We start from the raw sequence: 14,006 nt of genomic DNA on the forward strand, positions 1-14,006 counted from the left end.
ATCAACCTAATCCTTCCTTCCTACACTCGCCTCCATTTTTTTCTATCATCCATGTACCTATCTAAGAGTTTCTTAAATGTCCCTAATGCCTCTGCTTCTACCACACTGTGTAAAAAACATTTTCCTCCACTGGTTATTCCCTCTGGAACATAGTAGGTTGGGGCGTTACCTACGGAGGTTTATAAAATGATGAAAAGGCGGATAATCACAGGAGAGTGCCAAACTAAAGCGTATGGGTTTCAGGTGAGAGAAAGATTTAAATGGCTCTTTGGGGGCAAGTTCTTCCACACAGAGTGGTGGGTGGCTGGCTTATAATGGTAGAGGAAGTGGGAGAGGCAGGCACAGTTACAGTTTCTAAAAAACTTTTGACCAGTTCCATGGACAGGAAACTTTTACAGCAGGGGTTCCAAATTTGGGGTTAATGGACACCTCAATTTATATTATTGGTCAATGGACACCTCCATTTATATTATTGGTCAATGGACACCACAATTTATATTATTGGTCAATGAACACCTCCATTTATATTATTGGTCAATGGACACCTTGATTTATATTATTGGTCAATGGACACCACGATTTATATTATTGGTCAATGAACACCTCCATTTATATTATTGGTCAATGGACACCTCCATTTATATTATTGGTCCACACAATAACTATTTTGGGAATCTCTGGTTTAAATGGATCTGGGCCAAATGCTGGTAAATTGGACAAGTTCCGCTTGCACCTCAGTCAGTTTGAACCAGTCGGGTTGAAGGACCTATTTCCATGCCTTGCACCTCTGACACCGTCTGACATCCCTTATGTCTTCACACAGACAACTGGGAAGGGCACTGAGGCAGGACAGGGAGGGGTTTCACCCTGATGTCAGCGTGGTGCACACATCCACCGGCCTCAGCCTGACAGCTCAGGGTAGTCACGGACCCGCTGCCTTCTCAGTCTAGGGATCAGTGTGTATTAGCCCCCTCAATGCCGCCTGCAGTGGGGTGGAGATCATGAATATCTATACCAATATTCTATATATCTGTTCCTGCAGTTCTTGCTTCATTTCGAAGGACGATATATCATCATGGTGATTGCACTTTTGTTTTACACCCGAGTTCTACCTGGGTGTCCTTGCTGGATGTGCCGTCTTTGCCATAACAGTCTCTGTAATCATGCTTACTGGTCCATAGTTCCCAGGGTTCTCTTTCCAGCCGTCGTAAATAAAGGTACAACTTTAACCATCCACCCGTTTTCCAGCACCTCCTCTGTCACTAATAGTACAAATATCTCAGCTGAGGCTCCTACGATTCTTTACTATCTTCCTACAGTGTTCTTGGATACACCTGACTATGTCCTGGAGGTTTATCTACCTCGATACACATTATAATACCCAGCACTTCCTCTACTTCCCTAGTCCTGAAGCTTTCATGATGTTTTCCATGGTAAAAGTAGTGCAGAGATATTCAGTGAGGAACATACCTGTGGCTCCACACCGAGATGTCCTCTTTGGTCTTGCAGCAGCCCTATTCTCCAAGGGCCTCAGTCCCAAGTGTCAACTATTTATTCCTCTCCACAGATGCTGCCTGGACAGCTGAGTTCCTCCATCAATTCAAGTGTCTCTCTCTAAATACTCTTCACCCCTTCATTGGATTTTTCGCAATGTTCTCTGTTAAACTGATCTCAGTACCAACTTTTTGTGCTTCTGATTTTGTCTGCCCAGTCCTGCATCCCCATAGTCCTCTCGCGTTTCACTTGGTCCCAGCTGCCTGTACTTGACCCATGTCTCCTTCATTCTCCTGACTAGAGCCTCAAATGCTGGAGCATCTCAGCATCCGTGGAGGGGAAGACACCGTTGAGGCTCCAGTCCAAGACCCTTCACCAGAATTGAAAAGGAAGAGGGCAGAAAATGGTAAAATATGGTGGGGGGGGGGAAAGGGGTGGGGGCACGAGCTGGCAGGTGAAGGGTGAGGCCAGGTGAGCGAGAAGGTGATGAAGTGAGACGCTGGGAGGTGATGGGTGGAAATGGTAAAAGGCTGAACAAAAAGGAATCTCGTAGGAAAAGAGAGTGGACCATGGGAGAAAGGGAAGGAGAGGCTCCAGAGGGAGGCGAGGAGAAAGGGTGGAGGATCCAGAATGGGGAATAGAAAAGGGGAGAAGTGGGAGATGGGAAGTTAGAGACATCACTATTCACACTGTCAGGCTACTCAGACGGAACTTGAGGTGTTGCTCCTCCAACCCGAGAGTGGCCTCGTTATGCAGAGAGGAAGGCATGGATCTCATTCATAGCTCCTTCCTCCTGCCTTCCTTGCCCTTCACTTAACGGGTACGAGCAGACCAAGAACTCTTGATTAAAGGCTTGAGATCTGGAAAGGTCTCCCACTTGCCAGGCGTCCCATTCCCTGCAAACAGTCTACCCCTGTCAACCCTCGGCAAGTTCGTGTCTACTCTGTTGAGTTCGGGGGGGGGGGGGGGGCACACTAGAGTGGTGACCAGCATTAACACTATTGCAGCGCCAGCAATCCAGGTCAGTTCTGCCATCGTCTGTAAGGGATTCGTACACCCTCCACATAACTGTACGTGCTTCCTCTGGGTGCTCCAGTTTTTTCCCCACACGTTCCAAAGACAGACGGGTTAGTAGGTTATTCAGTCACATGGGTGTAACTGGGTGGTGCAGTGATGCTGGACCAAAAAGAGCCTGTTACCATTTTGTATTTATAAACAAAGTAGGAATTAAAAATTCTAACATTTCCTCGTCATTTCCGATTCCCAGCATCGGGAATACTATTGTTATCATTTGCATACTTCAGATGTACAGTTCAATCATCATTAATTCCCTGTGCAAACACGAGGAAATCTGCAGATGCTGGAAATTCTAACAACCACACACACAAAATGCTGGTGGAACGCAGCAGGCCAGGCAGCATCTATAGGGAGAAGCACTGTCGACGTTTCGGGCCGAGACCATTCGTCAGGAAGGGTCTCGGCCCGAAACGTCGACAGTGCTTCTCCTTATAGATGCTGCCTGGCATGCTGTGTTCCACCAGCATTTTGTGTGTGTTATCATTAATTCCATAATCGTTAGGGTGAATTCCCTCAATGGGGAACGCCTGGGCATGAATTTGTTTATCGTGGGGAGGGTGACACAGGGGCAGCCACCACACAGTACTTGACAGTTTGTACGTCAGGGTTCAGTGGCTGGGATGCAAGATGGCTGGGGACCACATAATTGTACCACTGGAAATGTCCCACCAACCTGCTCAGGAAATAGACAATAGACAGTAGGTGCTGGAGTAGGCCACTCGGCCCTTCTAGCCAGCACCGCCATTCACTGTGATCATGGCTGATCATCCACAATCAGTACCCCGTTCCTGCCCTCTCCCCATATCCCTTGACCCCGCTATCTATAAGAGCTCTAACTCTCTCTTGAATGCATCCAGAGACTTGGCCTCCACTGCCTTCTTGGGCAGAGCATTCCACATATCCACCACTCTCTGGGTGAAAAAGTTTTTCCGCATCTCTGTTCTAAATGGCCTACCCCTTATTCTTAAACTGTGGCCTCTAGTTCTGGACTCACCCATCAGCGGGAACATGCTTCCTGCCTCCAGCGTGTCCAATCCCTTAATAATCTTATATGTCTCAATCAGATCCCCTCTCATCCTGGCCTGGCTTATTGGTCCAAAACCCACACTGGTATCACAGATTCTATCTATTAATAAAAACCACCAAAACGCCTATGATATGTTAAATATCTGAACTCGGAAGTCTAACATGGGTATTAATTAGTCAAAACTTTATGAGCTCAAGATCAAGATAATTTATTGGGCACAGGGACATTAAAAATTCATCCCAGTTACAGGAGCTGTAAACATCATCAGGAGGATGCCAGGCTGGGTTAGTAAACCCGGTCCAATCCCGGATATAATTCTCGGGAACAATTACACTGGAATCCAGCTCCTACAGTCACTTGGGGACTCAATGAGTGAGTGAGTCTCTCCCCCAACTCGGAGTCAGTAAACACCCTCTATCCAGTATGAATTTTCTGGTGTGATGGAATCCTCTGTGACTGAGCAAAACCCTTCCATACTGAAGGGGAAGGTCTTGCTAGTGTGTAGTTAGCTTGTCAGACCTAGTGAAACCTTACCCACACACGGGGCAGTCAAACATATTTCAGCAGTGAACTAGGCGCTGTACCATGAACACGTCCAGCTGAATGTACCCCCTCCCACACTGAGCAGGCAGACAGTCTCTCCATGGAGTGAACGTGCTGGTGTCTGGACAGGGTAGATGAATTGGAATATAGTTTCCCACACACAGGACAGGTGAAGGGTCTTCCCCCTAGCTGCACTGCGGTGATGACTTTCCAGACGGGACGGGTAAGAGGACTGCCCAGACTCCCGCCGTTGCGGTGGCTCTGGGGTCTCGGCAGCGCGGAAGCTCGTCGAAACCCGTCAACAGTTTCTGCCGCCGCTTTCCCCGACGTCCAAAGGATGGCGGTGCACAGATTCCGGCGGGGTGAGCAAGTCTGGCTGATCTCGGCACGTTGTTTGGATCAATCCTCCCCGTTGCTGGCACCCTGCAAAATAGGTTTGGAGCGGGAGCAGGGAGAGGGGAGAAAAATGAAACACAAAGATTAACCCATGAGCACTACCTGTCATTACTGCCCCCTTTTTCCCCACTGCTTATCTTTAGTGACATAGTACTGTTTCATGTCTCACACTGAACTGCTGATGCAAAACAACAAATTCCACTAGATACTCCATTTTATTAAGCACACCTGTACACCTCTTCATTAATGCTAATGTTGAATCAGCCAATCAGCAACTCAATGGATAAAAGCACGCAGACGTGGTCCAGAGGTTCAAATGTTGTTCAGACCAAACATCAGAATGGGGAGGAAATGTGATCTGTGACCTTGATCATGGAATGACAGTTGGTGGCAGAAGGGGGTGGTTGGAGTGAGTCAGAAACTACTGATCTGCTATTTTCAGGGACAAGAGTTTCCAGAGAATGGTGCAAAAATAAATCCCAGTGAGCAGCAGTTCTCTGGGCAAAACCATGTTGTTAATTAGAAAGGTCCGGGGAGAATGTCCAGACTGGCTGAGCTGAAATCAACGTGTGTAGCATCAGTGGTGTGGAGAAGAGGCCAACACGTCAAACCTTGAAGTGACAACACACACAAAATGCTGGTGGAACACAGCAGGCCAGGCAGCATCTATAGGGAGAAGCGCTGTCGACGTTGGAGTCCTGACGAAGGGTCTCGGCCTGAAACGTCGACAGCACTTCTCCCTATAGATGCTGCCTGGCCTGCTGCGTTCCACCAGCATTTTGTGTGTGTTGTTGTTTGAATTTCCAGCATCTGCAGATTTCCTCGTGTTAAACCTTGAAGTGGACGGATTACAGAAGCTGAAGAGCACGAACTTGCATATAAAAATATGAAAGGCATTTATAGGGTAGTTAAGAGTGTTTTCCCCAGGGTGGAATCCTCAAATACTAGAAGTGAAGACACAAGAGACTGTGGATGCTGGAAATCTGGAACAACACACAAGGGAGCTGGAGGAACTCACCAGGTCAGGCAGCGTCCGTGCAGAGAAATGGAGACGTCAATGTTTTGGGTGGACGTTCCCTCTTCACCCCTCTCCCAATGGGCAGAAGATACAAAAGACTGGAAATGCATACCACAGGCTTAGGGACAGTGTCTACCTCGCTGTAATAAGACTATTAAATGAGTCCCTGGTATGATAAGGTGGACTCTTGATCTCACAATCTACCTCGTTTTGATCCTGCACTATGTTTACCCGCACTGCATTTTCTCTGTAGCTGTTACACTTTGTTATTCTAAGTTGTTCTCCCTCGATGCACTGTGTAACAATTAGGTCTGCATGCGAGAGAAGCACTGCACCACACCTCGGCACGTGTGACAATAAATTAATACCAATAGCAATCAGGCCGAGAGCCCTCAGGGTTAAGGTGGTAAGGGTTTACTATGACTGCCCACAGGTACTGAGATAGAGTGAGCAGCTTTTGTTCAGTGTGCCCTCCACACAGACCAGGCCACACATCGTTCAGGGTCAAGGATCGAGTTTACTCGCTGTCACAGAGCAGCCGTGAGACAGGGTTGGACAGACAGAGTCCGAGGGGTAAAGGCATGGCAAAGGTCCTTCAGCCCGACTGGTTCAGACTGACCGAGTACCGGCCTGAACCCGTCCAGTTTACCAGCTTTTGGCCCAGATCCCGCCGAACCTTTCCGGCCCGTGAAACTGTCCAAATGTCCTTCAGACACTGTACTTGCACTAACGGCACTCTGTGCATTACTGTGATATTCTGGAGCTGCTGCAACTTATTTTCTGCTACTTATCTATTTAATACTGTTTTTCTATTACTGTCTTGTTTTTATCTACCGCTTTGTTTAATTGCCTGAGAGGAAGCCAAAGAGTTTCATTGTATCTATGTATAATGACAATAAAGATCATTCAATTCAATAACTGTACCTGCTTCTACCACTTCCTCAAGCACTGAGCCAGACACCCAAACTTGCCCCAAACAGCCATTTAAATATCTCTCTCACCTGACACAGATGCCCTCTAGTTTTACATTCCCCTACCCTGAGAAATGGCTGTGATTGTCCACCGATTGAAGCCCTTCTTCACTTTATAAACCACTTTATTATAGAGTGTTTTTCTTTTTTTTTTTACCCTGCCAGAGGTTGTAGAGGCAGATACATCAGGAGCATTTAAGAAACTCTTAAATAGGCACATGGGTGATAGAAAAGTGGAGGGCTATGTGGTTGGGGGGGGGGGGGAGGGAGGATTAGATTGATCATAGAGTAGGTTAAAGGAGCGACACAATATCGTGCACCAAAGAACCTACACCGTGCTGTCGTGCTCTATATTCCACCCAGTCTCTCTTTATAACTCAAGCCTTCCAGGCTCAGCATCATCCTTGTGGTTTGACTTCCCAAAAAGGAATACTTGGCACGGGATTTTGCTTCACCTGCCAGTGCTTGGCTCAGGTGAACCAGATTCTGGACCCCGGAACCACAAAGCAGGAAGCTGGAAGATCTCAGCGGGTCGAACAGCATCCGTGGAGGAAAAAGCCGCAGGTCAACGCTTTGGGTAGCGACTCTGTGTCAAGAGGCAGATTGTCTTCTCACACCTTCTGCCTCCGCGGATGCTGCTGGACCCTCAGCTCCCTGCTTTGTGTGACCATCCGGCCACCGGTAAAGGCCACTCACCTGCCCCACAGCTGACAGTGGCCGGACAACATTTTCCTGCCGTCTGACACCCCATGCTCCTTTTACTATCAGGGTGACCTCCCATTTTCCAACATTTGACTTCATCTGCCGTGTTCTTCCCCGTCCCTTCAGCTTGTCCGCATCCCCTCGAAGTCTCTCCACATCCTCCTCAAGCCCGGTTCATTCACACAGAACAGATTTATTTATAATCGATGCAGAATACAAATGTACCTGCAGTTCCAGGGGAAACAACCCAAATGTGTCCAGTGACCAGGGTCCAAACCTGGATGTGATCAACAGCAGCAATAACTGCAGAATCCGTACCTGCGGTCACTTGTGAACTCACCTGTCTCAGAAGCTGCCATGTTTTAACGCCCCACACACAAACCGCACACTTAAACTTTCCCTTTTGTGTGAGTTTGTCGGTGTTTCGACAGGTGAGACGACCGAGCGAAGCTCTTCCCACATTCAGGGCAGGTGAACGGCCTCTCCCCGGTGTGAATGAGTTGGTGCCTCAGGAGGTCAGACGACCGAGTGAATCCCTTCCCGCACTCGGAGCAGGTGAAGGGCCACTCCCCGGTGTGAATTAGTTGGTGCATCTGAAGGTCGTATGATCGAGTGAACCCCTTCCCGCACTCGGAGCAGGTGAAGGGCCTCTCACCGGTGTGGACTCGTTGGTGTGTCAAAAGCTCGGATGATCGAATATACCCCTTCCCGCACACAGAGCAGGTGAAGGGCCACTCTCCAGTGTGAGTTCCTTGGTGCATCTGAAGGTCGTACGACCGAGTAAACCCCTTCCCGCACTCAGAGCAGATGAAGGGCCTCTCCCCGGTGTGAATTCGTTGGTGCATTAGAAGCTTGGATGACTGAGTGAATCCCTTCCCACACTCGGAGCAGGTGAACGGCCTCTCCCCGGTGTGAACTCGCTGGTGAGCCAGCAGATTGGATGATCGGGTGAACCCCTTCCCGCACTCAAAGCAGGTGAACAGTCTCTCCTGAGTGTGTATTTGCTGGTGTATCAGTAGGCTGGACGACTGAGCGAATTCCTTCCCGCACTCGGAGCAGGTGAACAGTTTCTCCCTGGTGTGAACCCGTTGGTGTATCACGAGCTGTGACGACTGAGTGAATCCCTTGCCACAATGACGGCAGGTGAACGGCTGCTCCCCAGTGTGAATCCGTTGGTGCGTCCGAAGGTCATACGACTGAGTGAATCCCTTCCCGCACTCGGAGCAGATGAACGGCTGCTCCCCGGTGTGAATTCGCTGGTGCCTCCGAAGGTCAGAGGATTGAGTGAATCCCTTCCCACAATCGGAGCAGGTGAACGGCCTCTCCCCGGTGTGAGCCCGCTGGTGAATCAGTAGGTGGGACGACTGAGTGAACCCCTTGCCGCACTGTCGGCAGCTGAACGGCCTCTCCCCGGTGTGAATCCGTTGGTGCGTCTGGAGGTTAGACGACTGAGCGAATCCCTTCCCGCACTGCGAGCAGATGAACGGCCGCTCCCCGGTGTGGACTCGCTGGTGCCTCTGCAGGCTGAAGGAGTGCTTGAAACCCTTCCCGCAGTGAGAGCAGATGAACGACCACTCCCCGGTGTGGAGCCGCTCGTGCCTCTGCAGGCTGAAGGAGTGCTTGAAACCCTTCCCGCAGCAGGAGCAGGTGAACGGCCTCTCCCCATTGTGAACCCGCTGGTGAGCCAGCAGGTTGGACGACCGGGTGAACCCCTTCCCGCACTCCGAGCAGGTGAACAGTCTCTCCCGGGTGTGAGCTTGCTGGTGGAGTAGTAGGCTGGACGACTGAGTGAATCCCTTCCCGCACTCAGAGCAGATGAACGCCTGCTCCCCGGTGTGGACTCTCTGGTGTGTCTGCAGCCTGAAGGAATTCTTGAAACCCTTCCCGCAGTCAGGGCAGGTGAACGGCCTCTCCCCATTGTGAACCCGCCGGTGAGCCAGCAGGTTGGACGACCGGGTGAAACCCTTCCCGCAGTCAGGGCAGGTGAACGGCATCTCCCCCGCGGGAACTCTCTGGCAGTTCATCGGGTTGCTGGGTCGCTTGAAGTGCTTATCGCGGTCGGATGTATCAGGAGGTTGGATGACTGAGTGAAGCCTCCCACCCCCACCCAGCGAGAGCAGAACGGCCTCTCCTCAGCGTAAAACTCAATGAAGTGGATGAGTGAGTGAATCCAGAGGTGGTGAACGGCCTCTCCTCGGCGTAAAACTCAATGAAGTGGATGAGTGAGTGAATCCAGAGGTGGTGAACGGCCTCTCCTCGGCGTAAAACTCAATGAAGTGGATGAGTGAGTGAATCCAGAGGTGGTGAACGGCCTCTCCTCGGCGTAAAACTCAATGAAGTGGATGAGTGAGTGAATCCAGAGGTGGTGAACGGCCTCTCCCCGTGCGAATTTGCCAGTGTCAGATGACTGAGCAAGTCCCCTTTCACGCGCCCGAAGCAGGTGATAACATTTCTCCGTGACCTCAGTGATCGGTAAAAAGATGACTGAATTTTTTACTTTCCTCAAGGGAAACAGGTGGAAAGAACATTGGAATATTCTCAGGGAAACGGATCAAGTTTATCTCAGTCAAAAGAATGAATGTTTCACTGGTGCAAAAACAAGGATGTGGTGAACACATTCCCAGTCACAGATCAGGTGAGCTCACCTCCCCCAACGTGTCACACACGGTCTCTCGTTGCAGTGGCTGTTCCTTTCCCAATCCGCACTGGAGTGATCACTGCCCGCTCCTTCACGGGCTGGAAGAAGTTACTCGGCTTCTCTGCAGATTGGTTCCTGACCTCACATCAGTGGTTTCTCCCCTCCCCGCTGTAGACAGTGTGTCTTCTCCCCAGCTGTGTCACGGTCGGTGCCTGCAACAGCCCTCAGTGCCTGGGGTCTGAAGTGAAACAAACCAGCGTCTCTCCCTCCACGTTCACAGGCCGATGATATTCAGGTGCTGGGGAGCTGAGTGGGGTGTGGATCGGATGTGATATTCCGTCTGAGATACCCAGTCGCAATTCCTCCACCTTTGAAGTCCTGTAAAAAGATACAAAAACCATCAGTAAGTACAGGGTAGTGAGTCAGAACAGATCACTTTAATCTCCTGGGTCGGCTGTGACTCAGTTGGTGGCTCTCTGACTGTGACACTGTAACTGTAACATTAAAGAGAAGTTTGGATAGGCACCTGGATGGAGGGGTGGGGTGGGCTGTGGTCCAGATATGAGTAGATGGGTGGGTCCAGGCAGAAAACCCAGTAGCATATACTAGATGGGCTGAAGGGCCTGTTACTGTGCTGTAGTGCTCTATGATTATCCTGCCTCTGGGTCCAGATCAGGGGCTTGAATCCAGCTCCAGACTTGAGCACAGGACCAGGCAGAGAGGTCAATCAGTTCACACTCAGATCACAGATCACCACATAAAGATTAGAAATCCCTGGACACAAACTTTTGAAACTCTCTGCCCGAGTTCACAATGGGGTTGGTGTCATGAGTATATTCACAGGTGATATCGAAGAGCTGTATAGGACCAGAGGAAGTGGATTTCTGCACAGCTAAGTCCTACATGAGGGACTCTTGCCGATTTCTGCAAGTGGACAGTGGCAAGCATTCTAACCGGTTGTCCGGGACGGAGGGGCCACCGGTCGGATTTGGTAAAAGCTGAAGGGTGTTGTGATCTCACACAGCTCCATCACGGCAAACAGCCTCTCCACCTTCGAAGAGAGATGCCTCAGAAAAAAGCTGCCATCTGTCATTAAGGGCCCCAGCCAGCCAGGACGTGCCCTCTTCTCACTGCCACCATCAGGAAGGGGGTACAGGAGACTGAGGACACACACCCAGATCCTTCGGAACAGCTTCTTCCCCTCCACCATAAGATTTCTGAATGGACAATGAACCCATGAACACCACCTCACTATTTTCGCTCACTTTTTTTAAACTTTTAAAATATATACTTACTGCAATTTATTGTGTTTATTGCACTGCACCCTAGCTGCAAAACAACAAATTTCATGACATACGTCGGTGATGATAAACCCGATTCTGAAGTCTTTACCCATCATTACTGGGACTCAGCTGGTCCATCAGGAAGGACATCGAGGGATCTGTGAGACTGTAATGTCACAGGGATCATGATTATCTGGAGAGACTGGAGCAGTCAGTGAGATTCCCCAACAAGCAGGGACTGAATAGAGATGTTCAAATCGATGGGATGATTTTAGATGAGATTGGGAGAACAACGCAAGAAGTGGCAATCATTCCTTTACCCTGGATCTCTCCCATCAGAGCATCTTCACACCAGTCCATAGGGTTTAAAGAAATGGCAGAAAAAACGTAGTGAGCAGCAATTCTGTGGGCGAAAATGCCTTGTTACTGAGCGAGGCCCGAGGAGAACGGCCAGACTCAAATCAGACACAACATATCAAACCTTGAAGTGGATGGGCTACAGCAGCAGGACAGCACGAACGTACACAGTGGCCACGTATTGAGATACAGGAGGCACTTAATAAAATGGGCAATTGCAGCATTATATATTTATTTTGCAATACCCTCTGTCATCTTAATTGCACGTTCACTTTCAGTGACTCGTGTACAAAGCTCCCAGGTCTCTCTGAACACCCTCACTTCTGAACCTGCAGTCATTTACAAAGTAATCCACTGCTCTGTTTACTTCACTGAATTGGATGAGCTCACAGACTTTCCCATGTGATATTTCATTCGCCCTGTTCACTCCCACGAGGGGTAGCACCTCAGGTGAAGGGGCTTGTCCTGTCCATTCTGGGGAATCTCACTCACTTTTGTTCCACACCGGGCACCCAGCTCTCACCGGTGGCTCCAAACAGATGGTTTGCACGCGACAGCGGCCACACCCCGGTACGCCGTTCCCACGTGAAGGCTAAAGCGGGTGAGGGTAGCTGGTAACCTCATACCCCAGTGAGATAGGGCCGTGCCTGTCCGAGCATGCAAGTTCAGCTCTGGCAGACTGGGCGGATGAGATCGACAGTGAGATGGAAAGTGGAACTGCAAAATGCTTCGTGGAGAGTGACGAGCATGACATGACAAGGCACAGAAGAAGTCACGGTCATCCACAGTAACACAAGTTGTGATGGCAACTCGTCCCACTTCCAAGGTCAAGACAGTGGGGCTGTCCCAGTGCAGTCACTTTTCCACTTTAAAAATTCTCCTGCACAGGTTTAACTGTCAAACAGGACAGTAAACTAATCAATCATTCTCACCCACATGATTCCCGTCTCAGCACTTGATAACTTTCTGTGTCCGTGTTACAACGAGCACAATCACCCAGTTTACACCATCAGTGAATACGGATACAAGTCATTGATCATAGCTTGTGAACAACTGCATCAATCCTTATATCTTCCTAACCTGGAAATAACTAATCTTCTGGCCTATTTCTATTATGCAATCCCCAATTCACATCACTATAATATCACCAGCCCTGTTTTATTTTAAATGGGGCATGTAAACAGGCCCTTCCAAGCCTGCACTGTCTAATTATGCCCGTCTGACCAATTAACCTAATAAACTGTTCATCTTTGGAAAATGAGAGGAAACTACTGTACCCGAAGGCCACAGAGCGAACGTACAAACTCTTTACAGACAGTGGCAGGAATTGATCCTGGTCACTCGAGCTGTAAGATCATTATACTAACTGCTACAGTACCATGCTGTCCTAATTTTGTTTCATAACTTCGTGTGGCACCTTTCAAATCCTTCTGAAACAACAGATACACTATATCCACCCTTTTCTGTTCTTCTAGTTACAAGCAATCCTCTTTTTTAAAAAAAAATTGTCAATAATCATTTTCTTAGCATAAATGTGCATTGGAGTCATAGGCAGATACTGCACAGAAGGACCTTTTACCCAAATCGATGCCAACCATATACACTAAATCTATATTAATCATGTTTTAGTCTCCCTTGATCAAGTCGTCACTTTTTATTGTCATTTCAACCATAACAGCTGGTACAGTACAGTAAAAACGAGACAACGTTTTTCAGGACCATGGTGCTACATGAAACAGTACAAAAACTACACTGAACTACGTAAAAACACAGAAAAAAAAACACTACACTAGATATTACCTGGATAAAAAATCCAGATCACAGATTTGTTTTATTTGCTAAGAATTTAACTCAGTTCCTCTTTATCCAGCCTGAGTTCCAGTTTCAGCAGCTGCATAGCCAGATTTGGGCATCGAGGGGTCGACGGGGTGCGGAAGCCTGATCATTGGCGGAGCAGTAGAATCAATGGCCGCTGCGTTACCCACAATTCCACGCAAGCTAGCAACCGCCCTACTCTATCGATAGGTATATGCCAGCCACCATTTCAGGCCGCTGGTGACGGCTCGGGCAGAGAGTCCCAGGACGGGGGGTTAAGAGGGTTTAACATCGCCGCGGCGGCCAGCGATGCTTGTGGCGTTCGTACCAGCTCTTTCCCTCGGGGACGGTTCCTTGACCTTCATTAAACTGACAGCCTGGAGCTTGGCTTCCAGCCGCCTTCCAACCACCATCCGTGTCGAACTCCACTGTGGGTGACGTCACGTCCGATGTCAGGCGCATGCGTTCTAGGTTCCTGAACAATACATCTGCAAAGTTGTATTTAAGTAGCGCCTGGTCACTATATTATGGCTTCCATTCTGCTTCACAGTCTGTGTAAAGGCCTTTATTGTCACCACGGTCTTCTCATTCTCCCTTCTAGCTCGCTTAATCCATTTTTCAGTTCCTTATTCGCCACCTTGTAACTCTAGAGCCCTGTCTGATTCTTGCTTGATAAACTGTGATG

General features: G+C 49.1%; 1 protein-coding gene across 1 annotated transcript in view; it reads right to left on the minus strand.

Moving 5' to 3' along the window:
* The window catches only part of LOC140716177 (uncharacterized), a 66,305-nt gene extending 52,544 nt beyond the window's left edge, over positions 1-13,761 (minus strand). Inside the window, 2 exon segments of the mRNA XM_073028821.1 lie at positions 7,624-10,244; positions 13,650-13,761. Coding sequence (XP_072884922.1) covers positions 7,624-9,252 — 1,629 coding nt within the window. The 5' untranslated portion in view covers positions 9,253-10,244; positions 13,650-13,761.
* Positions 13,762-14,006: the final 245 nt, after the last annotated feature.

Source organism: Hemitrygon akajei, chromosome 25, assembly GCF_048418815.1.
Source record: "Hemitrygon akajei chromosome 25, sHemAka1.3, whole genome shotgun sequence".
In the NCBI taxonomy this organism is placed as follows: domain Eukaryota; kingdom Metazoa; phylum Chordata; class Chondrichthyes; order Myliobatiformes; family Dasyatidae; genus Hemitrygon; species Hemitrygon akajei.